General features: G+C 38.6%; 2 protein-coding genes across 21 annotated transcripts; one reads left to right on the top strand and one right to left on the bottom strand.

Annotated features, from left to right (window-relative positions):
* Positions 1 to 4: 4 nt before the first annotated feature.
* On the bottom strand, positions 5 to 7,645 carry KLHL10 (kelch like family member 10). 5 transcript variants are annotated; one of them, XM_074261518.1, is made up of 6 exons: positions 6,878 to 7,007; positions 5,233 to 5,559; positions 3,364 to 3,853; positions 1,878 to 2,495; positions 677 to 826; positions 5 to 416 (listed from the first exon to the last, which is right to left on the bottom strand). In XM_074261518.1, the coding sequence occupies exons 2-6, from the start codon at positions 5,424 to 5,426 to the stop codon at positions 42 to 44; spliced, it is 1,827 nt and encodes a 608-aa protein (XP_074117619.1). In that variant the 5' UTR covers positions 5,427 to 5,559; positions 6,878 to 7,007; the 3' UTR covers positions 5 to 41. The 5 variants fall into 5 exon arrangements, with proteins under 5 accessions (XP_074117619.1, XP_074117616.1, XP_074117617.1 ...); XM_074261515.1 differs by lacking the exon at positions 6,878 to 7,007 and adding an exon at positions 6,310 to 6,631; XM_074261516.1 differs by lacking the exon at positions 6,878 to 7,007 and adding an exon at positions 6,310 to 6,631 and having other exon boundaries at positions 5,233 to 5,432.
* NT5C3B (5'-nucleotidase, cytosolic IIIB) lies at positions 6,936 to 26,611 on the top strand. 16 transcript variants are annotated; one of them, XM_074261532.1, is made up of 11 exons: positions 6,936 to 7,070; positions 8,271 to 8,381; positions 8,654 to 8,847; positions 9,161 to 9,230; positions 9,317 to 9,363; positions 13,222 to 13,307; positions 15,034 to 15,075; positions 20,912 to 21,001; positions 22,957 to 23,119; positions 24,419 to 24,619; positions 25,659 to 26,611. In XM_074261532.1, exons 3-11 carry the CDS (start codon positions 8,815 to 8,817, stop codon positions 25,791 to 25,793), a joined length of 867 nt encoding a protein of 288 aa, XP_074117633.1. In that variant the 5' UTR covers positions 6,936 to 7,070; positions 8,271 to 8,381; positions 8,654 to 8,814; the 3' UTR covers positions 25,794 to 26,611. The 16 variants fall into 16 exon arrangements, 15 of the variants coding, with proteins under 15 accessions (XP_074117633.1, XP_074117630.1, XP_074117637.1 ...); XM_074261534.1 differs by lacking the exon at positions 6,936 to 7,070 and adding an exon at positions 7,299 to 7,327; XM_074261535.1 differs by lacking the exon at positions 6,936 to 7,070 and adding an exon at positions 7,324 to 7,344.
* The last annotated feature ends 214 nt before the right edge of the window (positions 26,612 to 26,825 follow it).

The following is a 26,825-nucleotide window of genomic DNA, read 5'->3' as shown; positions in this document are numbered from 1 at the left end:
ATACTTATTGCTTAGACTTTTTATTAGCTAAATGAAGAGGCTCATACAGGTAGGGTACTTGTCGAAGCAGAATACTTTACTTCATCTCGCAGTGCTAATCCTGTGAAGTTGTCCCGTCTAGCTGCATATTCCCCGACATTGGCTAGCCCTGGTACCACACAGCAGCTCAGAGCACTGCGGTATATACTCATGTCATGAGCATCATACCATTCATCAGTCTTTTCATCATAGCACTCAACATTAAATGTAGTGGTGAAGCCATTGAAACCCCCCACCACAAATAAGAGGTCATCCACCACTTCGATGCCAAAATTGCTACGAGGATTAAACATGGTGGGGATTGTGCGCCATGTGTTGGCCACAGGGCTGTAGGCTTCTGCACTCCTAAGTCGATTAGCTCCATCAAAGCCGCCTACCTGTAGACAAGCAAGGAAATAATGGTTGGTAACCATTGCTTCTGTTTTTTAAAAGAGCTGGAAAAGAGTGGCTTATTTCACATAGACTTAGCCACTCCTGTCCTATTGATTATTCATCTGCCTCCATTACCTTCTAGTAGAATATTTCCCTTTGATTAAGAACCAGCTTGCGAGGCTAGGTCATTTTAATGACAGAAAATGTGGGGCTAGATTCTAAACTTAACATGGTTGTTGATAGACTAACCAAGTTGTCTTCTTACCGCATATACGTGTTCTCCATAAGCTATTACTCCTATTCCGCTCCTTCTGCTTCTCATGGGTGCTATGACAGTCCACTGATTACTCTCAGTATTGTATACTTCTGCTGTAAACAGGCATTCATTTCCGTTAAATCCACCACATATGTAGACCTATTTAAACAGAATTACCTGTAGTGACGATTATAGTCATTTGGAGTAAAGAATACTCTACCATGAAGACAATGCTGTACATTTTAAAATCCTGGGCTTCAACATCAGCTCACCCATGTCCTTACTTGTGGGGCAAGAATTCACTTAAGTCATCCCACTGAGAGAAAATAAGTCTGTGCTTAAATATTCCCCGAGTACACGATTTCTCATGGTGTAGCTTATTCTAGAGTCTTTCAATTCCAATGGGAAGTTAAGGCATAAATTAATTTTTATTACCCATTCTATTTGTCTTGTTTTTCATCCAACTTGGGTTCCTGCATAGTTAATTTCTTCTTTTTCCTTTTCCACACTGAGCTTTTCTCCACAGGCACTTTAAACCCATTTCACTGGGATAATGCCAAAGTTTCAGTGCCAAGGTTTGCGTTGTTAGTTTTGTTTTTGTACTATTTAAATAACTTTATTGAGGCTTGTTATATGTCAGTACTCAATTAAAGTGCTGAGAGGAATATACAAAATCTCTAAAATATAAAATAAAAATGGGTCAGAAATGTTTTCATATTGAGGAACAAAATATTAAGTGCTATTCCAATTAGTTTTTGGGAAAAGGCATAAGCCTTCTATAGCCAGCTGATTTACTTCTATTTACTGAAAGTTATTGTATTTTACTCCATTAATATTTTTTAACATACTAGTCCACTCTTTTTCAGGGGCTGAGCATCTAGACTGTGTATGAATTACCTAGCCCCTGTTTTTATTCATCCCACTTCTCACCTTTTTACAATTTCACTGACCCTTGACACCATTGCCAGACTGCAGAAAGCTTCTATATTGCTTTGTGTGCAGTCAGTACTGAAAAATTTAATAAAAAAAGATAATTGTTAATTAAACCATTAGAGCATGTTATAGCCATATTTTCTGTTCCCCATCAGGATAAAGGGAGTTTGGGCAGTAAAGTTTGGGCTAGAAAGGCCAGTTTTAATATCAAGGTTTTGTCTTTGTTGTCAAGCCTGTGGGATAGCAGGAAAAGATTCCACACACCCCGGTTCTTTACCTTTCCATACAGGGTTGTGGCACTTGCATCACTTCTCTGTTCGTGCATGGGGGCGATGAGGGTCCATTGATTAGTCTCTGGCTCATACCGTTCAGCCGTGTTGAGACGCACATAGCCATCAAATCCCCCCATGGCATAAATGAAGTTGCTGAGGACAGTCACACTGACATAGCAACGTCTTGAGTGCATTGGGGCAACTTGGTGCCAAGTTTTCTTGACTGGGTCAAATCGCTTGACACTGTTGAAATAGTCCACGCTGTCGAACCCGCCAATGATATAAACATAGCCTTTCAAGTATGCTGCCCCATGGTAGGCACGAGGGCTCTCCTCCTCACAAGTGACGTTCACCCACCTGTCTGCCCGGGCATCATATGCTTCAATGGCATTGGTGGGGCTCCCACCACTCCAGCCACCAATTGCAAACAAGATGGCATAGGGCAGACGGGGCCGGGTGAGGGGGTTGGTGAAGTCAGAGTTGGAGGGTCCATTCATGTTTAGGTCATACATGGCCTTTAGGGCATTAATAATGACCGGCTTGCACTCTTCACTGTCTTTCACATAGTCATTCATTTTAACATTGTTCATGAAATACTCGGCATGCATCAGGGCCAGGCGAACCTAAAAAAAAAAAAAAAAAAATGGAATAAGAAAATTTACCATTTAGGTGAGGCAATAATACTCAAAAAAGCTACCTCCCTAACTATAATGTTTAAAAATGCCTTATATTGAATCACTACAGGTTTTTTTTTTTTTAAACCTGCTGAGTCATGAATTGTTTTGTAATTGGGCATAAATTTGCATGCCAAGATGGAACTGGGTGGCCCAAGAATTTTCCTGCCCTTAGCAAGACTATAGAACCATCCCAGAAAATTAGTGATTTGCTCTCTTAAAATTTTCTATAGTAATAGCTCATTATATAGCACTTTTAGGATTTATGGAGCACTTTCCCTGTGACAACCCTGTGAAGTAGAAAATGCAAGTATTATTTTACAGATAAACTAAAGCTTAAGGAATTTGAATTATTTGACCAGAGCAAGGGTCAGAATCAGCATTCAAACCTAGGTTTATCTGACTCCCACGTCCATAGCTTAGAGTATCAACTCAACCTGTAAATATATGACCTGATGTGCACAGTACTTTGACTCAAGAACTTGCACTTAATTTAATGGGTCTTCAGTGTTGACCTCACATCCTCTTTTTCCAGCAGAGGTTTCTAGGATTATGAAGTTTATATATCAATGTGTGTCTGGAGTGAAAAATAGGATAGAGAGAGCAGTCAAATAATGACCATCCCATGGGGAAAACTAAATCTCTCATAAACAACAGAATAAGTAGTGCTGGGCAAATTATCACATATAGATCATGCAACATTTATACTGCTGGCATTCAACTATTTTGTATATCTGGATAGATCTTGGGGAAACTCCTGGAATAAAGGAATTAAGAGAGTAGTTAAGAAAATCTAAAAGTAATAATTAAACTTGACCTTGGGTAGCAAAACTGAAATATGTTGCTTCCTATTTTGGGGGTCATGGGAAATCCACTTTAAAATTGCTTCAAAGACAGCATCTTCCTGCTTGACGTTGAGCTCGTCTTTCTCAATGATGTCCTTAAGCTCAGTGACTGAGAGCTCTAAAAACTCTGCGGAGACCTTGACCATCTCCTCAAAGTTGTGAAGAATGAACATGTATGCCTTTTGCCTTAACTCTGGGCAGTAGTAGTAGTCTGTGAATTTGCAGATGCCGATACAGTTATCCAAACACAACTCTGATTTGAGGAACTCACAGCAACCCCGGACAATGCCCATGATGTTGAACTGATCCGCTGCAGCTAGCAGCTTCTCTACATTGTCTGGGGTGATGGGGACAGTCCGGGTGTAGGCATATTCAATAATTAACTTCATCATATCAGGAGAAATACCAGGAATGTTGTACACTTTCTTTTCTGTGTTGTTCCAGCCACTTGTAAACAAAGCTCTGGAAAAAACAAAAAAACCAACAGTAGCCACAGAAAATGGTATCTCTCTCCAGCCTCTCCATGTCTTCCTCTTTTCTCCAATGAGGGGAAAGTTTGGGATACTACGTAAACAATGAGATGGGAGCTTGCTATAAATAGATCAAACTTATCATGGCATGGGGGTAAAGGGAGGACATAGAGGAAGAGGGAAGGTGCTTTAAAAATAGGAGAGCAGGAGGGTATAAATATCTTCCTTTGGATTTCTTTTAAAGCACTTTCAATACTGTTCTAACATAGATTTTATTGTCATTTCAGTGTTGGAGAAACAAACTAGAAGGGTTAAGTAGTTCTTACTATAGTTAGAAAGGTGCACTTCTCTGACTTAGAACTAGAATCCAGGTCTTTTGCCTCCTAACTTGTGCATTTATTAAGTGCCTGCCCTGTGCAAGGCATCATACTAAGCACTGGATTAAGACAAAAATGAAGCAATCTCTGCCCTCCAGAAGTTTGCAGTGGGCACACAACATATATGCTGAATGGAAAATATAAGATAATTTGAGGAGAGAGAGAAAACTAACAATGGCCATAGCCCATTGGATTCCACCCATTAAATGAAAATTAAACATCAGAGGAAGACAATTTTAAAAATAAGCCAATACAACTAAAATTTCAAAAGGGTAAGGGAGGGAAAGCCCATTGTTTCTTTTCCTTTCCTTTTAGAGGGAAGGTGGATTTAAGAGATCAAGGTCTCTTATTATAATGACTGAAATAATATAGAAGAAGCATTTAACAATTTTCCATATGGCCTGATTGCGTTAGTGTTCTGTCCCTAGTTTCTTTTGCCCTCCCTCTTAAATAATATAGAAACTTCTGCTGAGAATCTCCCTCTTCTTTTTCCCCTTTGAACCCAAATTCTTGATAACCTCCATCATCCATCGTATTACCCTCTTGATTCCCTGTGTGAGAAGGGGCAGGGAATTTTCTATTGGGGAGACTGAAGTAGTGGTTTTGACATCTTGGTTTAAGTAGGGAACCCAACATGTATGTATGATACCCCTGACCCCCAGGAGTTGGTGATTTATAACCCTTTGGTTCTCACCAAGGGGTCAAGATGGGGGGAAGACAATAAAGTGGCTAGTGCAGGGGGAGATGGCCTAGGAAGAAAATTGAGGGGTGAAGGAGTTGAAAGTCACAATGTGGTTTAGGGGTCACCCTCAAACCAGAATGAAGCTAGTTTGTCTCCCCTTGCTGCTAGATGCCTCTTCAGTGAACAAATAAGTCAAAGAGTGAGAGAGCCCAGATCAGGAGAGGAGTATGGGATAGAAACAACCCAGAATGCTTTGATTGGTCCCCTTTTCCCTTTTTCACTCCAGCTCATTGGGGCTTCTATGTTTAATACCTAAAGTAGGAACTGCAGCTGCAGAGGATGTTCTTGTGGGCATTGAACTCAAAGCCATTGACCTTGATGACCACGTCACAGAGCTTGCCCTCTAGCCTAAGCTCGTTGAAGATCTCGCAGGTCATCGCGCTCATTTTCCTCTCCATGTGAGGCTGGTGGAACCGCGTGGAGGCCGCTGTGCTCTCCATCTCCATGGCACCCTGGGACCAGCAGAGGGGAACTGTTCTCCGAGGGTGTGTGGGGGGGGCCCCGATCGCCAGCCGCTCTCTCCTTTTCCCTACTACATCTTTCAAATGGGGCCCAACAGGGTTCCCAAGTTCCAGAATCCTGTGCCAGCAGTGAGATCACTGTTAGGATTGTGCCTTGGGGTTCTGGAACCCCTTATCCTTCCTTTTTACCTCCCCCCCTCACCACCACCTAACACAAGCTAAGAATCTTTTCTTCTCCCCAGCCTAGACATCTTTAAACCTGCAGCAGAACTATGCCAGCAGCAAACAGGTTTAATTACCAAAAAGAAAAAGTCTAGCCTGAAATATATTCCCTGTATTGCCCTTATTCCTTCCTGTATTTTCCACCTTAAGCTCAAGGCCTTCTGTCCCCATTGTCTGCCTCCAGCAGACACTTAGCATAGTACCCAGTATCTGAACCCCAGACTAACAGGGCTCTGTGGAAACCCAAGACAAAGGAAACAGAAAGTAGAGGCTAAACTGACTGAGTTTTTTTCAGGCCCACTCTCAAATTTCTTTCAGTCTTTTGGGCATGTATCATTTGGGATGGTGGCTCATCAGCCTCATTCTCCAGAGTTTGGAACCTGCAAGCTGGACCTCTATTCTTGCTCTTTTTCACCCCACACCATGGTGTGGTGCAAAGAGCCTCCAGGAGCTGGGTTCCAATTCCAGCTTTAGTCCCTGTGTGAGTTTGGGCAAATATCTTCACCTCTCTGGGTCTCAGTGTCCTCATCTGTAAAAGGAAGGGATTGGACTAGGTGACCTCTAAAATTCCTTCTGGCTCTAAATTTATGATCTGGTCCACTATATTCTAACTTCTCCTGGCTAGAGGATGACACAGGTTTCGAACCTGGGTGACTGGAAGGATCGTGATGGCCTCGAGAGTAACAGGCAAGTTTGGAAGAGGGGTAGGTTTTGGGGAAAAAATAATATAATCTTCATCTGTGATGAAGAACACAAGCCTGCTCATCCTGTAAGACTCACTCTGTCCCACTCAAAAGGAAAGGGGGTGAGGGCCAAGCCTGCTTTCTGAGGGGTAGCTGCTTCAGCCACAAGATGATCTGAGTGACTGGGTGGATTCGCTGGGAAGGCTGCGGTGGGGATGGAAGTCTTAGTAGTATGTGTGAGAGGGTGGGGCGGTAGGGGTGTCTGTTGGGTTATAAAGGTAGGTTGGTTTGTATTGGAGACAAGCCCTAGGATTGGCTATTGTGGGATGCAACCTATCTTCCTACTCTCCCATTGGCTGATCACACCCTTTGGGGTCCACCCCGCCCCTCCCTATGGATACCATTGGCTGAAGGACCAAGGAGTACGTGCAATAGAATTTCTTTCTGCTAGCCTAGGTCTTGAGGTTCTTCCCCAAATCCACCCCCTCCAAAGCACTCCCCCCCCGCCCATCCTCTCCCTCCTAAACTCACCATAGTAGAGCTCAAAACCAGCTTTTTAAAGCCGTTCTCCAGATCTGGCTCCAGTTGGCTCCACTTCCATCCGCTGCCCCTCAAAGAGGCATCTTTGAGTATTGGAAAGGAGAAGAGAGCACTGGTTTCGTGGCCTCGGACAACGTCACTCTAAGCCTCGCTTACTTCACTTGTGAAATGAGTTTTGGACTAGGTAATCTCTTTCAAGATGATCATCAATGATATATTTCAAATTTCCCTTTTTTCCCTTTGGCTCTCCTCCGGGCCCCGCCCTCTCCCTCCCCAGCCCCACCACTCTCTCATTGGCCCCGCCTCCGTTCCTCTCCTGTCCCCTCCCCTCTCCTCCGTTTCCATTCACGGGGCTGAAGGTGTCTGGCGCCTGCGCAGTTGAATCTCAGGGACGCTATTTCTTCCGTGGCACGAGCAGACGGGAGGACTATGGCGGAGGAGGTGAGAACGTGGAAGAGGTAGCTGGGAATGGTGGGGGAGGGGCCTCGGAAAGGAAGCCCCCTCCCCCTTCCCACCACAGCCCTGCTCTGTCCAGCGCCGGCCTATTCTAAAACCTCATTGCCCCACCCTAGAACCCTCTGTAGCTCCCAGCAAAACCTGCCATAGAAATATCTTCCTCCCAGGCTTCCTCTGTGACCTGTAGAGCATTCCTTGCTGCTCCTCTGCTCCATAACGCTCTCCCTCCGTGCCGCTTCTCCCTTACGGAGCCTTTTCCTAGAGCAGCTAGTGCTAGCCTCATGCGCCCCTCCCAGCAGCCCCGGACCCCTCCCCACAGCGCCCCTTACAAAGCTCTCTTATATAATCTCCCATAATTCTCCTGTACGACAGCTGCCCTATAGCGCCCTTTCCAAACAGTACCTTTTTTAGCCCCATCACCGCGCCCTGGGGCCCTCCAACATCCCTTTTCCCCCTCCCCCCGGCGCCCCTGCTGTGTAAGCTTCCATGCCCCCTCCCCGGAGGGCCTGCATCTTTATCATTAGCTTTCCTCCCTACATCACTGCTGCGCGCCCCCCTCAGACCCCTTCCCTGAACCCCACACTGCCCCTCGGCCCCTGCCCTGTACGGCATGCTCTGCACGCTCCCTTTTCTCACGTTCCCTCCGTTTCCCTTCCCAGACAAAACGTTCCTGCCGTATAAGCCTGGGTCACTAATGATGTCTGCCCCTAGTCCGTTAGCGCCCCCCTCTCGTCCTCCCTAGTCCGTTGCCATAGTTTTGCTTCCAATCCCCAAGATTTTCCTGGTAAGAGAACCCTGTTAACAGGAGCTCAGAGCTCCCTAGCCGAGAAAACGGAAGGAACCAGGTCCCTTCTAGTCCTTGGTCGGTGGTTCTGAGCGCCGCTGATGGGTCCGGGTCTGGGTGGGACGGGGTTTATGTGTGGAACAGGTAAAGGAGCAAGTGAAAGACCTGATGAAGGCCACAGTTCTCATGCGGCACCCCCAGCAGGTCCAGGAGATCATCCGCTCCCTCCGGAAGGGAGGGCCTCACAGATTGCAGGTTTGTCTGTTCCCAGGGTGCGGGCATGGGAGGAGAAGAGAGTTGTTTTTTTTTTTTTTTTCCCCTGCTCCTTTGTTTTAAATACTTTCATCCTTATCTTTCTTTCTTAGGAAAACAGGTATCCCTTACATTGGTTAGGATCCTGGGGGTGGGTGGGTGAGGATTACCTGAATTGTGCCACACACCTCCCTTCCCCTCCCCCCAAAAGAAAAAAGAATGTTATTGATGCTCTTTACTAGGAAAAAAAAAAAGTTACTTCCTTCCTGTTACAGGCCCTGATACACCTCACCTGTTCAACCCTTTTATAACCAACTGACCACATGGGATGACTTGGGCTTCATTCAGTACCGTAGCCTACCTACCTACCACCTTCCTTCCAAGAGGAGAAAAACAAACTTTGCCTTGAGAGCCTTGAGACTGTGACTTTTTCCATATGGAGAGAAAACAGCAAAAAGAAAAAGAAGTGGTAGTTTGCAATCCTGGAAATTTGCCTCAGTAGTGAGATTGTCCCAAAATATACATGAAATTTAAACCTCAGAATACCTTAGTTGACTCTTCCCCTTAGATTGCGCTGAGACTTCTAGCAGCTAAGTTCTGTGCTCCAAGGACACCAAACCAGTTGCTACCATTATATGACATTAGAAGCTAGGGCCTCGATAGCCTTTGTTCCCCAGTGCCAGGCTCTTATGTTGTGCCTTTGACTCTTGAATTTTGATGGCATAGTGTGAAATCAAGACAGACTGAATTAAATGTTTCTATTTCTTTCCTCCACATTTTAGGTCATTTCTGATTTTGACATGACCCTGACTAGATTTGGATTTAATGGAAAGCGTTGCCCCACATCGTACAGTAAGTCGTGTATTGACCTCTATCGGCCTTGTTGCTGATGATGCCTGTTGGAGTAGTAACCGAGTTTTGCCATCTTTTTTTCTCAGATATCCTAGATAACAGCAAACTCATCAGTGAGGACTGTCAGAAAAAGGTGGGTTATCCTTAGCTCTATCCTGAAGAGAATTGATGTGCTAATTCAAATGCCTATGGACCAAGAGAGGACATGGGGGGATAGGGAATAAATCTGTGATTTCCCAGGTATAAGGAACTCCCAGGAAATTTCCTCTACCAATGCAGGGTGGCACTGTCTTAGCAACATATTATATAGTCTTGAGTTATTATAGAGTTGAGTGGTTCTCAAACTATTTTGATCTTTAAACATTCTTTAAAATCATTGAGATCCCCAAAGAGCTGCTATTTACATAGGTTGTAGCTATTGATATTTGCTATGGTAGAAATAAAAATATCTTAATTTTATTATGAAAATAGTTTTGACCTTGTGATCACCTGAAAAGGCCTCAGGGACCCCCAGGGGTCTGCAGACTGTACTTTGAGAACCATTGTTGAGCTCTTTTAAGGATAAGTGACTTGCTTACAGTCACACAACCTGTCTATTGAAAACCCAGATCTTTCTGTCTCTAAAGCCAATTTTTTGTCCAGAGTGTCAAGCTGCCAGTAATGTGTCACATTTCTTGTTTTCATTGCTCAGATAAACCTAGACTTAATATCTATTTAATTGGAATGTTCTTTTTGGTACTATTTTCATTTATTCCCCACACATTTATTAAAGGTATATATGATGAGCAAAAGCACTAAACTAGTGAACATTTAATTTCTGTAGTGCTTTAAGATTTTTTTTAAGATTTTTTCTCTTTCCTGGAATAGTAGTGCAAAAGTATTATTTCCATTTCACAGATAAGGAAACTAAGGCACTGTTTAGTTATGTGAGTTTGCTGAAGGTCATCATCACTCAGTAAGTGAGGAAACTGAAGTCTTCTAAATGCAAAGATAATGTTCTTTGCAAATTTACCCCGCTGTTTCTCTAATATGTTTTTGTAGAAACAGGATAGTTTTTTGAAAATCTCGGGGTAGGTAGTATAAATTCCTAGTTGTAGAATGTAATCCTCCCATTGGCATCATAATGGCTATCCCCAGTAGCCAAGAGCACTGACTTGACCACATTCTTTAATACCTATACCTAATTCAATGTTTGTGCCAACTGTGGTTTTTTATTTCTAAGTAATCGTTTCTGATGAATAAAATGGTTCTTTTTGATAAGCTTAGGTGAATTAAATGGCAGAATATTTAGTCTGTTGGTCTTTTACATAAGTTACTATCCATGATATTCATGATCATTATTATTGCTTTTTTGCATCTTCATACAGTTCTTCCATTTATAGACCCAGGCTCCTGATAGGTGGTGGTATTTTGTAGTGGCAGTGGTAACTGGAAAAGTTGGGTTTCTAAATTAGACTTTACCAGTATGTAAAAGAGAGAAACCATTATTGTATAGTGAAAAGAATCCTGGGCTTGAAGTCCAGAAACTTGTGTTAAATTGAAGCTATAATATGAACTAATAACTAGGAACTCTAGGCAACGCATTTCTGAGACTTCTTTGCCTTCAGGGGGAATGGGCACACTAAGTACTGTCCAGCACGTGGGTTTGTTGTGAGCAAAGCATTTTATAAGCTTTGGAGCAGTATACAAATTATTCTCAAATTGGTTAAGTCAATTTTTGTGTATCTGCAAAAGGGAGATAGCCTTGATTTTTCAGTCTTGTTTCTCACCCTTCAACCTTGAGAATGTTGTAGGTACAAATAAGAAAGTAGTTTTGGAATTTTCAGAAGACATGAGAGGTGTTCTCTTTGATAACATATACTAAAACTGGAATTATATATAGCATGGCTGCTGTGCAAAGATGACATGCAAATTTATATATATATATATATATATATATATACATATATATATATATATATACATTTATATATAAATAAAATTTTTTGGGAAAAGAAAATATTAGGAAAAATGAAGATATTGCTGCTTGATCTTCTTTGAATGTTAAATGGGACCCTAAAATGTTATAGGTGTAAATGCTCATGCATTTCCTGTTTTCGTTTTAGATTTAGTTTTTTTTTTTCCTAGTGCCCCCACCCCCCCCAAAATACTATAGAGAATAGAAAGCTGTTCTCAGAGTCAGAAAAACCTGTCTGTGACACATAAAAATTATTTGCTATCTCTGTTCTCTAGGCACTCTTGCTTAGACTATTTGTCATTCAAACAGACTGCAGAGCAGGTACTGATCACTAACACCTTCAGGTCCTGGGAATTTCTTTTTGGGAGTTTCCTATACCAGTAAAGTCACAGATCTTTCCCCCACCACTTTTCTCCCTTAACATTTGGCCCCATGATGTAATTCTCGCAGTTATTTCAAGGAACATTCTGCTTTGTTAGTATGTAATGTTTGGCATTTGGTTCTCCTAAATGGATGAGTCCATATATTCTGGCATGGTCATTTGAAGTAACATAGATGATAGAATTCATTACTTTTTAAAATTTTGTTGTGTTCCTCTTAGATAACTGGAATTATTTATCTAAGCAACTGAATTAAGAAGGCAGGATATCCTGGGTATTTACAAAATAATCCCTAGTTAGAACAAGGAGAAAGGCTTTCCTTTAATCCAGCTAACATTAATAGTCCCTGTAGAATTGATTGTAAACATTTGTTGATTTGATATGTTGATGATAAAAAAAAAAAAAAATCTACTGAAACCTTATAATCATTTGTGCTATTGACCAACACATTTTTAGCTCATGCCACCTTTGTGAAGAGATCCAAGAATTGATCAAATATGTACATCGATGAGATTTTATCAAATTTATAAATAAGAATCAGCACTAAGGAATTAAATATGACAGGCTTACCTGTAATGGAGGAAAAATCTAACTGGGAATGAGGAGAAACTTTGAAAGTGTAAGTGAGGTATTACCAAATGAAACCTTTAAAAAGAATTTAGTAGAAATTTTTCCGAATTAACTTTTGTTCATAATAATAACCTCTTATGTTAATTTGTAGGCCTTTTTATTTTGGTGTTAAAAGTGTTTGAACATTTTATTCCCTGACTTAAAAAGCTTCTGGAAGCCTCTAATTATCTCTAGACTCAGAGATTTCTTTTTGACACTGAAAATCTTTGTTGTTTGCTTCTAATCTTCCTAGACAGATTGCATATTACTCTTTCTCAGACAAACTTACCTCTACTTGCCTGCTGTTCTCCACACTCCTGATTCCATCTTATTTTTAAAAAAGCTTTTTATTTTCAAAACATGCATAGTTAATCACCCTTGCAAAACTTTGTGTTCCAAAATTTTTTTCTCCCTTCCCACTGTCTCCCCTAGATGGCAAGCAATCCAATATATATTAAACTTATACAATTCTTCTATACATATTTCCACAAATATATACTGCACAAAAAAAATCAGATCAAAAAAGGAAAAAAAGGAAAACAAAAAACAAGCAAACAACAAAAAAAGAGTGAAATTACTATGTTGTGATCCACATTCAATTCCCACAGTCCTCTCTGTGGGTACATTTGGCTCTCTTCATCACAAGATCATGGGAACTGGCCTGATTTGATTAAGTTTTTCATTTATGTGTTTTTGCACAGTCTGTGCTGTATATCTGGAGTGCTCTTTCTTCAAATCTCTACCTCTTGGATTCTGTAGGTACCATCTACACAAATCTTTTCCTGTTCCCATGAGTTGTCAGTGTTCTCCCCTCACTTAATTTTTAAAAAATATTTACTGTGCAAATATTTTACATTTATTTATCAGTATACATGTTTCCTCTCAGTAGAGTGTAAACTACTTGAGGCAGGGATTTTGTTTTTGTCTTTACATTCCCCAGTATTTTGGGTAATATATGACATATGGTAGGCTATTATTAAATACTTATTAAATTGCTGAATTTAATTGCACTCTAACAATTTTTCTCCTACCTTTGGTATCTCAGTTAAAGGATCTCCTTCACTACTATTACCCAATTGAGATTGATCCGAACAGGACGGTCAAAGAGAAGTTCCCTCTTATGGTAGAATGGTAAGTAGTTGAAAATGATGAAGGATGCTTTTAAGGAAACAAGAAAAAGTATCTAAAGATGTTATATTCCTAGGCCTGGTAAGGTAGGAACTTAACTGGATTTTTGGGATTCCAACTGGAGTGGCTGGAGAGGGTTAATACAGTCATTAGCACTGTCTTTCCTAAAAGTGATTTTGTCTATTCCTAGATGGGTAATATCTAGCTAATTTTAAGTGAGGGTAGCAGCCCTGTGAGATTTGGTAGAATCTCTAAACAGAGACATCTTAATTTTATTTTTGAAATTCTACTATGTACAGTGAGAATTTTGTTTTTCAAGGGGCTTTAAGCTATGGAGATATAGGTCTCAAAAGAAATTTTGAAGTTTTGGTAATGAAAAAGAAGGGAGGCAGGAAGAAATTTGACTGCAGGAGTTAAATTACCCATGTGATAAAGATTTTAGGAATGATTATCCTCAGGTACTGCCTATGTGGTGTCCTACATATCTATATTCCTGCTAGTAGCTCATTTTTCTTAATCATTCTCATTTCAGGTTCTAAGATAGTCAGGGCAAATATTTTATTTGATTTTTGGTAACAGATAAGCATAGTTGAACAAAACACATCTTACAAATTTGCTGTGTCCTAAAATGTATTTTTCTTTATGTACCTTGAATCCACTATCCCTCTGTCAAGGTGGTAGGCAGCATACTTCAACATTGGTCCTCTGGAATTGTGGTTAGTTATTGCACAGATCAGAAAGTTCTTAAAGACTTTTCAAACTTAGCTTTTTTTAGTTTTAAATTGTTCTCCCAGATCTGCTCACTTTATAAACTTCAGTTTTTACTAGTCTTCCCAGATTTATCAAATGAAATCTTTTGTCATTTCTTGTGACATAATCCATTCCATTAATAGAACATAATTTGTTCAGCCATCCCTCTATTATTGGGCTCTTCCTTTATTTCCAATTCTTTGCCACAATAAAATGAGTTATTATAAATTCTTTTATGTGTAGGTAACCTTTTTTTTTTCCTTAGATATCTTTGGGGAATAATAGAGAAGGGTATGCTTTGGGGCAGCTAGGTGGCGCAGTGGATAGAGCACCAGCCTTGAATTCAGGAGGACTGGAGTTCAAATCTGGTCTCAGATACTTAACACTTCCTAGCTGTGTGACCCTGGGCAAGTCACTTCAGGGGGGAAAAAAAATAGTGAGAAGGGTATGTTTTGATGTTTCAACAGTAATTATCAAAATCTCTATCTTTTTGTAATTCGTTAGTTCTGAGCTCATCTCTTTTCCCATAAGCATTTGCTTATTTCTTTTCTCTATATTTAACCCTGTAATCTCCTAGACTTAACTGGTTATATTATTTAGTAATAGCATGGGAGAAAAAGAGCTATAAGTAATTAGAGTATATCATATATGAGTTGGTCATAGCTTAAGTCATCTTTTCACCAGCTTTACAATTTTCGACTTTTCAATTCTATGAACAAAGCCCTACCATTCAGTTCTCTCAGGATACCAGTTGGAGGCTTTTAACAAAGACAAACACACACACGCACCTCTTCGTTTTTTAACAGGATAAGGATTAAACTCAGGTCTCTTAGGAAATAATTTCTCTCAGTCCTTTTTCATTGTCCTTTTTGTGGCCATTCCAGTTAAAAGTGTCTCCAGAGAAACAATGAGATCTTGGCTCCTTATAGCCTTCTCATAGTTAAACTGTAACTCTCTAAAATTCCATTGCCTTTTAAAGGTACAGCAAAGTGCCATCAATTCTGCAGAAGAAGCTATTCAGGTTGGTGTTATGTTTCTCCCCTGGGCCAGAAATTTTCAGTCCTTGTAAATTATTTGGAGGGCATCAAATCCATGTTTATATTATATACAACATACATTTGATAAAAGGCACCTCTTGACAAGCTGCTTCTAATTGGGGGAGGGGGGGAGTGATACAGTACTAGCAATGGTAATGGGATTATACCGATACATGAGATATACATGCCCAACATTGCACATACACAGCAGAATGTCATAAGCATTTGTTTTGTTTCTCTTAGAGCCTACAAGTGAGGCATGGTTCTTGTTCTTTTGTGACCTTTATCCATCTGTACTTGGAAGAATAGCTGTCAGTTTTTCTAAGGTCTGTGGTGGTTTCTTTACTCCGCTGCTGAGATCCTCTCATCTTTCTGGGTTTATCACTTTTTTGTCATGTAAACTAAAGTTTGATCATCATTGCTTTCCTTTATGTGGATTCTACTTTAATCTAAGAAATACCTTCTTCAGAATCTCTTTTCTGATTACTGAGAAAGTAAGCTGGGCTTCAGATTTGTTGAACTGTTGTTACAATGTGGTAGTTTCTTTTTTGGCAGGTTGGGTTTTTTTGAGGCAACTGAAGTAAAATGACTTGGCCAATGACACAGTAGTGTCTGAAGCTGGATTTGAACTCAGATCTCCCTAACTTCAGGGCCAGTGCTATAGTTTTCTTTTTTAATCAAGCTAAAGGCTTGTTTCAGTATTTTTATATCTAAAAAATGAGTATCTTAAAATATAGCATCTTCCCCCTTATATTTGTAAATGTATACCTTCATGTTATACCTTACTAATCAACTTTGTCTTTAGTTGAGATATATCCCATATTTAGTTGAGATATATCCCATATATCCCCCTTTGGTCACCAGGTCTTTCTAGTACTTTATGAACACCAAAAGTTTGTCAACAAAATTCTTTTATTTTGTTTTAATTCTTGATAATAAACTCTGGCCTTCTATCATCATTCATTTTTCTTCCCTATGTATTTGTTCTTTGGGCATCAGCCTCCTCTGGACCATTTATTCCACATTTGTAGAAAATGATTTTGCTTCTATGAGGTAGCACGGTGTGATGGATTGAGAGCTGTCCCCAAAATTGGGAATACCTAGGTTCACATCCCCTCTCTTGTCTCCTACACATCCTGGCTTTTGGACAAGTCATTTAATTTCTCAGTGCTTGAGATCAGAAGTGTCAAACATGAGGACGGGCAGCATGTGGCCAGCAATACTCCCAAATGCTCTTGAATCAGATGAAAAGGTAATTGGGGAATATTTTAACAAAACAAAAACAAATATTGTAGTGAAATAAAAATAAAATAAGTAAAGCATAGGTAACATTACATTTTTAAACTAAGTAAATTTGCAGCCTCCAGGTTCCCACATATATTATATACTGGCTCCTGTTTCCATTTAAAATTCTAAACCACTTGCCATGACTAGAAGTTTCAGAGAAGGGACTGACTTGCATTGCTTAGAGACATTTCTCATCCTAGGAATTTCCTTTACCAGTGAAATCACAGGTCCATTTCCTCTTATTGAATATTTTTGTTTTGATTTGGTTTCAACTTTATTCCTTAAATTATGAACTTAGCAAATGCCCAACAAGATGAGTATTTTCATATATAAAGAAAAACAGGAATACACAGCTACAATTCTGTGTCGTTCCTAGCTTGCATCTTTCTCCAAATCTGCAAGAGATTCAATATGTAATTTTCTTTATGTTAAATTTTATTTTATTTCTGTAATATGCACTCCTGACAGTTACTATTACTAGTCTGTCATAGGCCCAACAGAGTACCTTTGACCACTGATCTTTGCAGTGTCAACTCTACCCAGCTCGCCCCCTCTGAGGCCTTCAAAGGTCTCTGGCCACGATCTCTTGAATCTATAGCTTAATAACCGGTAGCGCGCTCAAGAACAGCCATGTGTAATCTTAAAAGCCTTTATTATACCCTACTCACATAATGCCCTGACTTGTTGGTTCCCTAGTGAACACCTGGTCAGAAGACCCACGTTTCACTACCAAAATCCTTACCTCTTTTGGCTATCCATCTCGGCTTAGCCACCCAGGCTAGGGAGCCAGGTTAAAGAGAGGGATTGCTGTCTGCAGTGGGCTTATAAAGGGCCGGTGAGGTCACACACACAGCCAATCAGCGAGAGAGTCCACCCATTATGAAGCTATCTCAATGTGGCCAAGATCCCACCTACAGGACAGTCCTAATATCCACAGAGAATACTTCCTGGGACACTCAATCTCCTGTTGAATTGTGGCGCCGCCCATTTAAAGGGCCCTTACATATTTCTTACATTTTTTTCTCCCAGTTACATTTAAAACATTTTTTACATTTGTTTTTAAAACTTTGAGTTTCAGATTGTCTCCTTTATCCCCACCCCCATCCCTCATTAAGAAAGCACATACAAAGTTATGTAAAACATTTCCATAAAAGTCATGTTATAAAAGAAAACACATCCCCTCCCCCCACCAAAAAACCCTCAAGAAAAATAAAGTGGAAAAAAAAAAAGTATGTTTCAGTCTGTACTCAGAAATGATCAATTCTTTATCTAGATATGGATAGAATTTTTCATCATAAATCCTTCAGAGTAGTTGTGGATCACTGTGTCATTGAGAATTGCAATGTCAGTCATAGTTGATCATCCCAGAAAATAGTAATACTATTTTATTTTTCCAAATACATGCAAAGATAGTTTTCAACATTGACCTTTGCAAAACCTTGTGTTCCAAAATTTTCTCCCTCTTCCCCTTTTCCTTTCCCAAGATACAGTAGAGGTTAAATGTGTAATTCTTTCAAACATATTTCCATGTGCACATGAAAAATCAGATCAAAAAGGAAAAAAAGATGAGAAAGGAAAAAAAAAGCAAGCAAACAACAAAAAAGGTGAAAACACTATGCTTTGATCCACATTCAATCTCCATGGTTCTCTCTCTGAATGTGGATGGTTCTTTCCATCACAAGTCCATTGTAATTGCCTCAGATCACTGTATTGCTGAGAATTAAATCTGTTATAGTTGATCATCATACATGCTTGATATGTATAATGTTCTCCTGGTTCTGCTCACTTCACTCAGCCTCAGTTCATGCAAGTTTTTCCATGCTTTCTGAAATCAACCTGCTCATCATTTTTTACAGAACATTCCATTACTTACATAAACTATAACATATGAGCATCCACTCAATTTCTAGTTCCTTTACCACTTGCTTCTGTGCTCCTACAAACTTTAAATTTTATTTTTAAAAAATTATTAAGCATTTATTTTTCCCTTCATTTTATCTCCTTCCTTCTCACTGAGAATGAAAGAAGAAAAATCCTTGTAACATTCATAGTCAAGCAAAATAGAATTGTCTATTATCAACAATATATGTCTCATTCTTCATCATTATTCTTCTAGAATCATGTCAACATATTATTTTCAAAGTTGTTTTTTGTTTGTCCTGTTGACATTCCTTCTTTTCATTTAAGAAATGCTCCAGATACTTCTTTTCTTACTCCTTTTAAAAAAAAAAAAAATTTTGTATTCTTATTGCATCCTTTCTCCTTACCGAAATTGAAATAAAAAAAAAAAAACAAAGCTATTGTATCAGATAAGAATAATCAAACAAAACAAATCCTGACATTGACAAGATTTGAATGTTTTTCTCCTCCTGCACCTTGAATTCATCAGTTCTCATCATGAAGTGGATAATATATTTTATTACTGGCCCTGTTGTTATTCACCATTGCATTAATAATAGTTTTCATTTTCCAGAATTGATTCTTGGAATTCAGCTTCTTGCACTTCAGTTCTTCATTCTTCTCCTGAATATGTTTATCAGTCATGTATTTGTGCCACAGCTATAGAAAATAGTTCCATTTCTTCATTTTATAATGTGCTTATGGTGATTTTGCAGTCTTGTTTTCACAATTAAGATGATATCTCCAGTTCCATTTTCCATCAGATTTTAAGTAAACTTTGGAATCAGTGTGATTCTTTGAGCTTCCTTCAAGTCTATGCTAACACCTCACCTTTAGTAAACCAGTAATGTAAATTAATCATTAAAATACATCATAAACTGGTAAAAAGCAAATGAAATGTTATTTGTAATGAATATGTAGAAAATAAAATAGACAAATGAAAGTCATTATCGGTGACACTGCCAGGATTTTGTCTTTATGATTTTAAAATTCTATTTATTTTAAATTCTAAATTCATTATAGCTTATAATTAGAAAGAACATATGTGAGAAAGAAAAGAGTATTTTAAAATTCCAAATAAAAGTCTCCAAGTATAGCAGAAGTTATAGGGTCTCTTCCATTTTTATACATAACCTGGGGTATTATGATTACCTCTTGATCTGTTATAAGTTTCTCCTTATTCTTTTTCTGTTTAGCTTCTATGTAACTAGTCATGTATTGATATTTCTACATTACTAAAATTAGTCTTAGTTAAGTAATGTTTAATTAGGAACATTTTTTCTTGTGTTTGCTCATTTTTTTCTCTATATCAAACTCCTTAATCGTCTAGCCTTAAATAAACATCTGCTTTACTGTCTTTTTTAGCAATGTAACCTTTTTTTTTTTTTTAATTAAAGCTTTTTATTTACAAAACATATGCATGGGTAATTTTTCCAACATTGACCTTACAAACTTTAATTATAAACTAAATTTTCCCCTCCTTCCCCTCACTCCCTCCCCTAGCTGGCAGGTAGTCCAATACCTACCTAAATATGTTGTAGCACATGTTAACAAAATGCAAGCAAATAACAAAAAGAGTGAGAATGCTATGTTGTGAACCACATTTAGTTCCCATAGTCCTCTCTCTGGGTGTAAATGACTCTTTCATCACTGAACATGGAACTGATTTGAATCATCTCAAAGTTGAAGAGAGCCATGTCCATCAGAATTGATCATCGTATAATCTTGTTGTTGCCATTACCATTTATAATGATTTTCTGGGTCTGCTCATTTCACTTAGCATCACTTCATATAAATCTCTCCAGGTCTCTCTGAAATTGTCCTGCTGGTCATTTCTTACAGAACAAGTATTCCATAACATTCATATACCACAACTGATTCAGCCATTCTTCAATTGATGGGCACCTATTCAATTTCCAGTTTTTGGCCACTACAAAAAGGCCTGCCACAAACATTTTTGCACATACAGGTCGCTTTCCCTCCTTTAAAATCTCTTTGGGATATAAATTCAGTAGAAACACTTGTAAGCAATGTAACTTAACAAAACAGACAATAGTTATTTACATGATATGAACTATAAGACCGATTATGGCTAAAGTCCTCTTTAACAATACAATAATTGCTAACTTCTCAATTCTGGAACTGTAGTCCTATCTTTCAGTTTTCTCAGGATGTTAATTTAAGTCTTTATCAAGAAGTCTCTTTGTTTTTCTTTATAAAATAAGTGTTAAACTCAGTCCTCTTAGTAAATAAGTTCTTATACTTTTTTTGCTTGCTTCTGCTATCATAGTCTCGGTACTGTAACAATTGAACTTTATAGACTATTGCTAGAATTATATTTAAATTTAAATTGCCCAAAATTCCATTGCCTCTTGAAGATATAGTAGCAGCACATACATTTTCTGAGGGAAACAATATTGAAGCTGGCTTTAAATCTCGTTTTAGTGTTACTGTTCTCTTCCGTACTTTCTTCCTACCTTTTGAGGGAATAATCAGAGCCTGGAAGAAAGTGGTACTTTTCAGTGTGTGGGATGTCTTTTGGAGGTAATTGTGTAATGAATCAGGAGAAAGAATATCTCCATCTACTTCAGTGATTTTAAGATGTTTGTGTCTCGGGGGGATATCTGTTTCTAGGTGGACAAAAGCCCACAATCTCCTGTGTCAACAGAAGATTCAGAAGTACCAGATAGCCCAAATTGTTAGAGATTCAGATGCAATGCTCAGGTATGTCAATTTCTTATTCTGGAAGGGACATTTATGCCAGCTTGCTTGCTAGTTGTGAGATCAGTTTACTCAAGAGGTAATGAGGGATGAGGTGGAAGTGTGGCTTTTATTATTTTTGAAAATTGAATATAGAGTCAAGAAAGATATAATATGCAAAATTAATGTTAAAAACATGTCATTTTATTCTGTAGGTATAGAATGCTGTAAAGTCAAAAGACCTGAATTCAGATATTAGCTTCATTAATTACTAATTTTTAATGATCACTTACTATTACTAAATAACTTATCCTCTCTAAATTTGTTTCCTCATATGTAAAATGTAAAATCTCTATCAGTAGGCAGATTAAGTGCCTACTAGAGGCAGTGGATAGAGCTATGGCCTGGAGTCAAGAAGTATACTAACTTCAAATCTCAGACACTTCTTAGCTGTATGATCCTGTGCAAGCCTCAGTTTTCTTAACTGTTAATAATAGCACCTATATCCCAGGATTATTGGGAAAACCAAATGGAATAATATTTGTACAGTGCTTTACAGTGCCTGGCACAAATAGACTCTTAAATACTTGTTTCCTTCATTTCTACTATGTGACAAAAACTAAAGGTAGAAATAAAATAAAGGTAAAACATTCCCTGATCTTAAAGAACTTTAAAAAAATATATTTTACAATACTTTTTCTTCACTTCTATTTCACTACTACTTCACAGAGTGATTGTGAGGTTCACATGAAGCAATATAATATTTAGTCAGTAGTCAAGCATTTATTAAGTACCTACTATGTTTCAGAGACTGTTAAACACCGGGGATACAAAAAAAAAAAAAGCCAGTCCTGCCCTCAAGGAGTTCATTATTTAATAACAAACAAACAAATATGTACAACTGTGTATTGGATAACTAGGAAATAATTAGTGGAAGGCATTAAAATTAATAGGGATTAATAGAGATTAAAGTTAATTAGAATTAATAGTGATCAGAGAAGACTATAGTTTAGTTGAATATTTAGAGAATTCCAGGCATGGGAGCCAGCACAAGAAATGCTTATAGGTACTTTCCAAGAAGTTATTAGCTAATTGTATATATAGTGCAAATTCTAGCTAGGTTTCTCTATCCATCCCATAGCAAACATCCCAAATCCCGTGTCAGCTTTTTGGAAGATTTTTTAAGTTACCCTTTGTGGTTTCTTGTATCTCATTGAGATCATAACCATGTATCTGATATTTGAGACTTGGTGTTGACTTATCAGGTACTCCTGCCACCATGTATTATTGATCACTTATGGTATGTAGAGGAAGAAATGAAAGTGGTCCATGTCTTCAAAGAATATGTAGTCTTTGCCCATGTATGTTGTTCAATCCTGTACAACTTTCTGCGACCCCGTTTGAGGTTTTCTTGGCATGGGTATTGGAGTGGGTTGCCATTTCCTTCTATAGCTCATTTGGCATGAGAAACCTGAGACAGACAGGGTTAAATTTAAGACTTGCTTTAGTGTCTGAGTCCAGATTTGAACTCATGAAGATGAGTCTTCCTGATTCCAAAACCCAGTGCTCTATCCACTGCACTATTTAGTTGCTCCTATATATGTATAATCTATATCCAAGTGTTTGCCTTGTCAAGGAGAAGGGGATAGAAGGGAGGGAGGGAGGAAATTTGAGAATTTACTTAAAAATTATGGAAAATGAATGTTAAAATTATTTTTACATGTAATTGAGAAAATAGATAAAAACATTACCTAAAAAAAAGAATGTAGTCTCATTGAGGAGACAGGGCATACACATGAAAGATGTGACTGCTTCTTTGAACACTAACTTGATAGAAATATTGAGGAAACATAGAGTAACAAAGTGATCATTTGGGTGAAATGGGAAAAGTGTCTTGGTTAAATATGTGTTTACCTGAGTCCAATAGTAATGAACTTGTTTCTTGTGATCACTTTGAAAGAATAATTTATCCCTTACAGGGAGGGATATGAGACATTTTTCAACACACTCTATCGAAGCAATGTTCCCCTTCTCATCTTTTCTGCTGGTATTGGAGACATTTTGGAAGAAATTATTAGGCAGATGAATGTTTTCCATCCCAACATCCATGTTGTGTCTAATTACATGGACTTTGATGAAAGTGTGAGTTATGTTTGTTATGCTATGGGAGTAGGGGACATCATAATTTAGTTACTACATTTTTGTACAGTGGGGAAATGAATAGAGCTCTTTGGGGAAGGAGGGGAGGAAAGTATGTTGTTGTTTCACCTTGACTTACTACAGGAGTCAAAATTCCCCCAAAGACAGGTTGATTTAGAGATCCCCTATCTGTAATCCTTGAATCCTGCTCAGTCTCAGTCTCAGCTAACCAGTCTGTGGATTATCCAGGCTCCTGAATTCTTTTTGGCAGTTTTCACCTCCACCAGAGGATTGCGAGGGTCTCAGAAGAGGAAGATAAGTTTTAGTCCATTTTGTTACTTGTTCATATTCTGAATTAAATAATGTGCTTTTAAACAGAAATGATGCTACCCATAGCATGTGCATTTTGAGTTATTTTTCTTTTACTTTTTTTCCTAAATAGGAAATTTTCATTTAAAAAAATTAGTTGGTTGAAGCTTTTTTGCTTTAAAAAAAGAAAGGCTTTTATGTTCTCCTGTAGCTTAGTAGTGAGAATTGCTATGCTTTTTAGAATTAAAAAAAAAAAAAAACAACAACGGTTGAATACAACAAACCATTTCTAAAGGAAGGGGTTACAGGAGGAGCCAGATGTATAATCTTCACTTTTCATAGGATTATTTTTTTTCCTTTTCAAGAATTTTATTATTTTGATAGATTAACATTACTCTTAAAAATGCCAGAAAAGTAAAAATTCAGTTACATATATCCAAGTGTGTTTGCAGGGACATTTCACAGGAACATAATTTTAAATTGGTAATGATTCTGTCTAATTTCATGACCTTGGATTCTGAGCTTTGTTTTGTTTTAGTTTTGTTTTGTTTTGTTTTGTTTTCTAAAATTGTGGATCTTCTTCCCTTTATGTTGCTCAACTTTCTAACCAAGGGTATCATAAATTCTCATCCATTCTCTTTGAGTTATTTTTCTACTTGTGGAAATTGGTTGCATTGAATATTTGAGATTACCATGATGAATATAATGAGATTACTTTGCTTACCTTTTCCCAGTAAAACAGAGGTGGCCTATTTTTTCAAGATGGCCATTGAGGTATAACCTGTGGCTGATGGAATAGAATGTAGCTAACCATTAGCTTTGGCTCTATTAATGCTTGGCTTTATAAGATTGGTTGGTAGTAAGGGTATTAAAATCAGTAATTGGTTCTGAGTGTTTTTAATGTAATTTTTATTTCCTTCCATGATCATGGAAAATTGATAAATGTCTATTTTTGGATTCATAGTTAGTCTGCCTCTCCCCTTGGTTGCTCAGGGCTACCTGCAGGGATTCAAAGGTCAACTCATCCATACATATAACAAGAATAGTTCAGTCCTGGATGACTCCAAATACTTTGAACAGCTTCAAGCTAAGACTAACATTCTCCTGCTGGGCGACTCCATGGGTGACCTGACTATGGCTGATGGGGTGTCCAGTGTGGGAAACATCCTTAAGATTGGCTTCCTGAATGACAAGGTGGGTGAGGAGAGGACTGTGTAAGTCTCTTAATCTCTACTTCTACCTCATGTATTTGTAAAAATACCTATTTCCCAAGACTCTTGTGAAAAAAGCAGAATGTTAGTTGTGAAAAGTTATGTAGATGTCAACTACTATAAGGTGATTGTCTGGAGGTCTCAGGAACCAGCATAGAGGTTTGTAACCCACATATTAAAGGAAGAAGAAAATACTGAAGATAATAAGCCTTGAACTAGAGATGTGTCAATTGTTGTGTCTTACAACTAAAAAAGATGCCACATCTCTGCTAGAGCTCAGTCTTTTCAGTTTTTATATTGAAGTCTATTAAAGAAAAAACACAATGTTAGAACAACCCTATGCAGCTCACTTACCTACAAGCTCAGGATCCATCAGGATTCAATATTAATTATTTGAAGGCTTTGGGGTTTGAGTGGATGTTCTCTAGATGTGTGTCAGAAAGCAACTTCCTAGATATAAAACACTTGTTCTGTGTTGCTTCAGACACAGAACTGAGACCATTGGATGGAAGTTACAAGGCAGAATATTTTGGCTCAGTTGGAGGAAGAACTTCCACTCATAAGAATTGTCTGACAATAGAGTAGGCTTTCTCATAAAGTAAGGAGCCTAGCCATCACTGGCTACCACTTAAGTAAAGGATTATTGACCTATGTTAAGTCTGTGGTGGAGGGGATTCCCAAGTTGGGAGAGGAATTGGAATAGGGGATCTCTAAGGTCTTCCCAACTTTTTAAGATTCTATGTGAAAGCTCCATTCTCAAATAAAATGGATTTGGTTAAAGATGGATATGATTAGGATTTCTGCTGCTGCTGCCTTTTCCCTAAAGGACTGGGCCCTTTAATTTGGAGTTCCAAGAAATTTTTTTTTTTTTTTTTAATTCTTCCAGCCTTATCCTTTGAGCTTTTAGGTAGGAATTGATATGCTAGGCAGGTTGTTGGTACGCCTTCTAAAAGGAAGTTAGAGGGAGAAAAGTTGGGCAGGAGGCCTGGGGAAACTTTAATTCATCTCTTCTCTGTCCTCAGGTAGAGGAACGGAGAGAGCGCTATCTGGATTCCTACGATATTGTGCTGGAGAAGGACGAGACCCTGGATGTGGTCAATGGAATCCTAACCCACATCTTGTGTGAGGATGACCAGGCAGGAATGCAGGAATCCTGAGTACAGTTGGAGACTCTGTAGATGCTCTCTGTGCTCCAGCTGGCTCTCCAAAAACTTCTCATCCCTCTATGTATATAAAAAAACTGACTTTCAAGAGCCATTCATCCCCAGGTCCTTCCCTCCTCCTCTCCCCTGGCCTGTGGCTATTTTTACTAAAAGCTTATGATAACTGGCCTGACTTGTTCTAAAGAACACTGGCCAGCACGTCCACCTGGCTGAGACAGTGGCACACTGGCTCAGGTGATAGAGACAAGCTGAATTGGATACTGCCCTCTCTTCATCCACCTGCCTTCCCCTCCAGAAACACCACCAAACAAGCAACAAACCCACAGCATAAAGACCTGCACTGACCCATTGTTTGGAGGCATGGGTGAGGGTTTGTGTCCTCCCTGGGGCAATTCACTGGCATTGGAGGTGTGGGGAGAATGCATTGACTGGATGTCTGGAGGCCCAAGTTTGAGTCCCTGGCTGCCACCAGTTAGCTCTGAGATTATAGTCACTTAACCTTCCTTGGTCTTATTGTCCTTTTTAAAATAAAAGATTTGGAATAGATAATTCTTAAGAGTTCTAAATTCCATGATTCTATTACATTCTAAAACTGAATGTTGGACTTGGAATTGATCACAGAATGGGGATTTTTTTGGTTCATAGATTTCTTTAACTTTGGGCCCTATTCTCCCTGCCCTTTCTTTTAAAATATCTTAGCCACTGATGGGACCAAACACTGGGGGAAAAAGAGGGAGAGAGCAGTTAAGTGAGGAACTAGGAAGCAGTGAGTGTGTTTGTATTTTAATGTTAAATAAATGATTTTTGAATTCTGTTTTGTGTTATCTTTTCCTCTTTGCTTCCTTAATTCTAACTTTTTCTTCATTCTGCTTCTCCCCCTGCATCTCAGATTCTCATTAGTTGGCCATTTTCTATCACAGGGCTATCTAACAAAGATAATAGAAGTATATGAACTTGTCCCATTAAAGAAATCCTTGATTCTTTGCTAGCAAGGTGCTTCTTAATCCAAGTACTGGTCCTATATTA

Source organism: Sminthopsis crassicaudata, chromosome 4, assembly GCF_048593235.1.
Source record: "Sminthopsis crassicaudata isolate SCR6 chromosome 4, ASM4859323v1, whole genome shotgun sequence".
In the NCBI taxonomy this organism is placed as follows: domain Eukaryota; kingdom Metazoa; phylum Chordata; class Mammalia; order Dasyuromorphia; family Dasyuridae; genus Sminthopsis; species Sminthopsis crassicaudata.
The sequence above is the reverse complement of the archived record's forward strand: the minus strand, read 5'-3'. Positions and strand labels throughout refer to the sequence as shown.

Coding starts and splice junctions, on each gene's coding strand:
- KLHL10 (XM_074261515.1), bottom strand. CDS start 6,401: ATGAAGATTATATTATTTTTTCCCCAAAACCTACCCCTCTTCCAAACT. Junction 2,496..3,363: donor TTTCAGTTTTGCTACCCAAG/GTCAAGTTTAAT, acceptor TTTTTTTTTTAG/GTTCGCCTGGCCCTGATGCA. Junction 827..1,877: donor CCACAACCCTGTATGGAAAG/GTAAAGAACCGG, acceptor CTGTTTAAATAG/GTCTACATATGTGGTGGATT.
- NT5C3B (XM_074261523.1), top strand. CDS start 7,096: ATGATATATTTCAAATTTCCCTTTTTTCCCTTTGGCTCTCCTCCGGGC. Junction 9,364..13,221: donor GTGAGGACTGTCAGAAAAAG/GTGGGTTATCCT, acceptor TTGGTATCTCAG/TTAAAGGATCTCCTTCACTA. Junction 21,002..22,956: donor GATTCAGATGCAATGCTCAG/GTATGTCAATTT, acceptor TATCCCTTACAG/GGAGGGATATGAGACATTTT.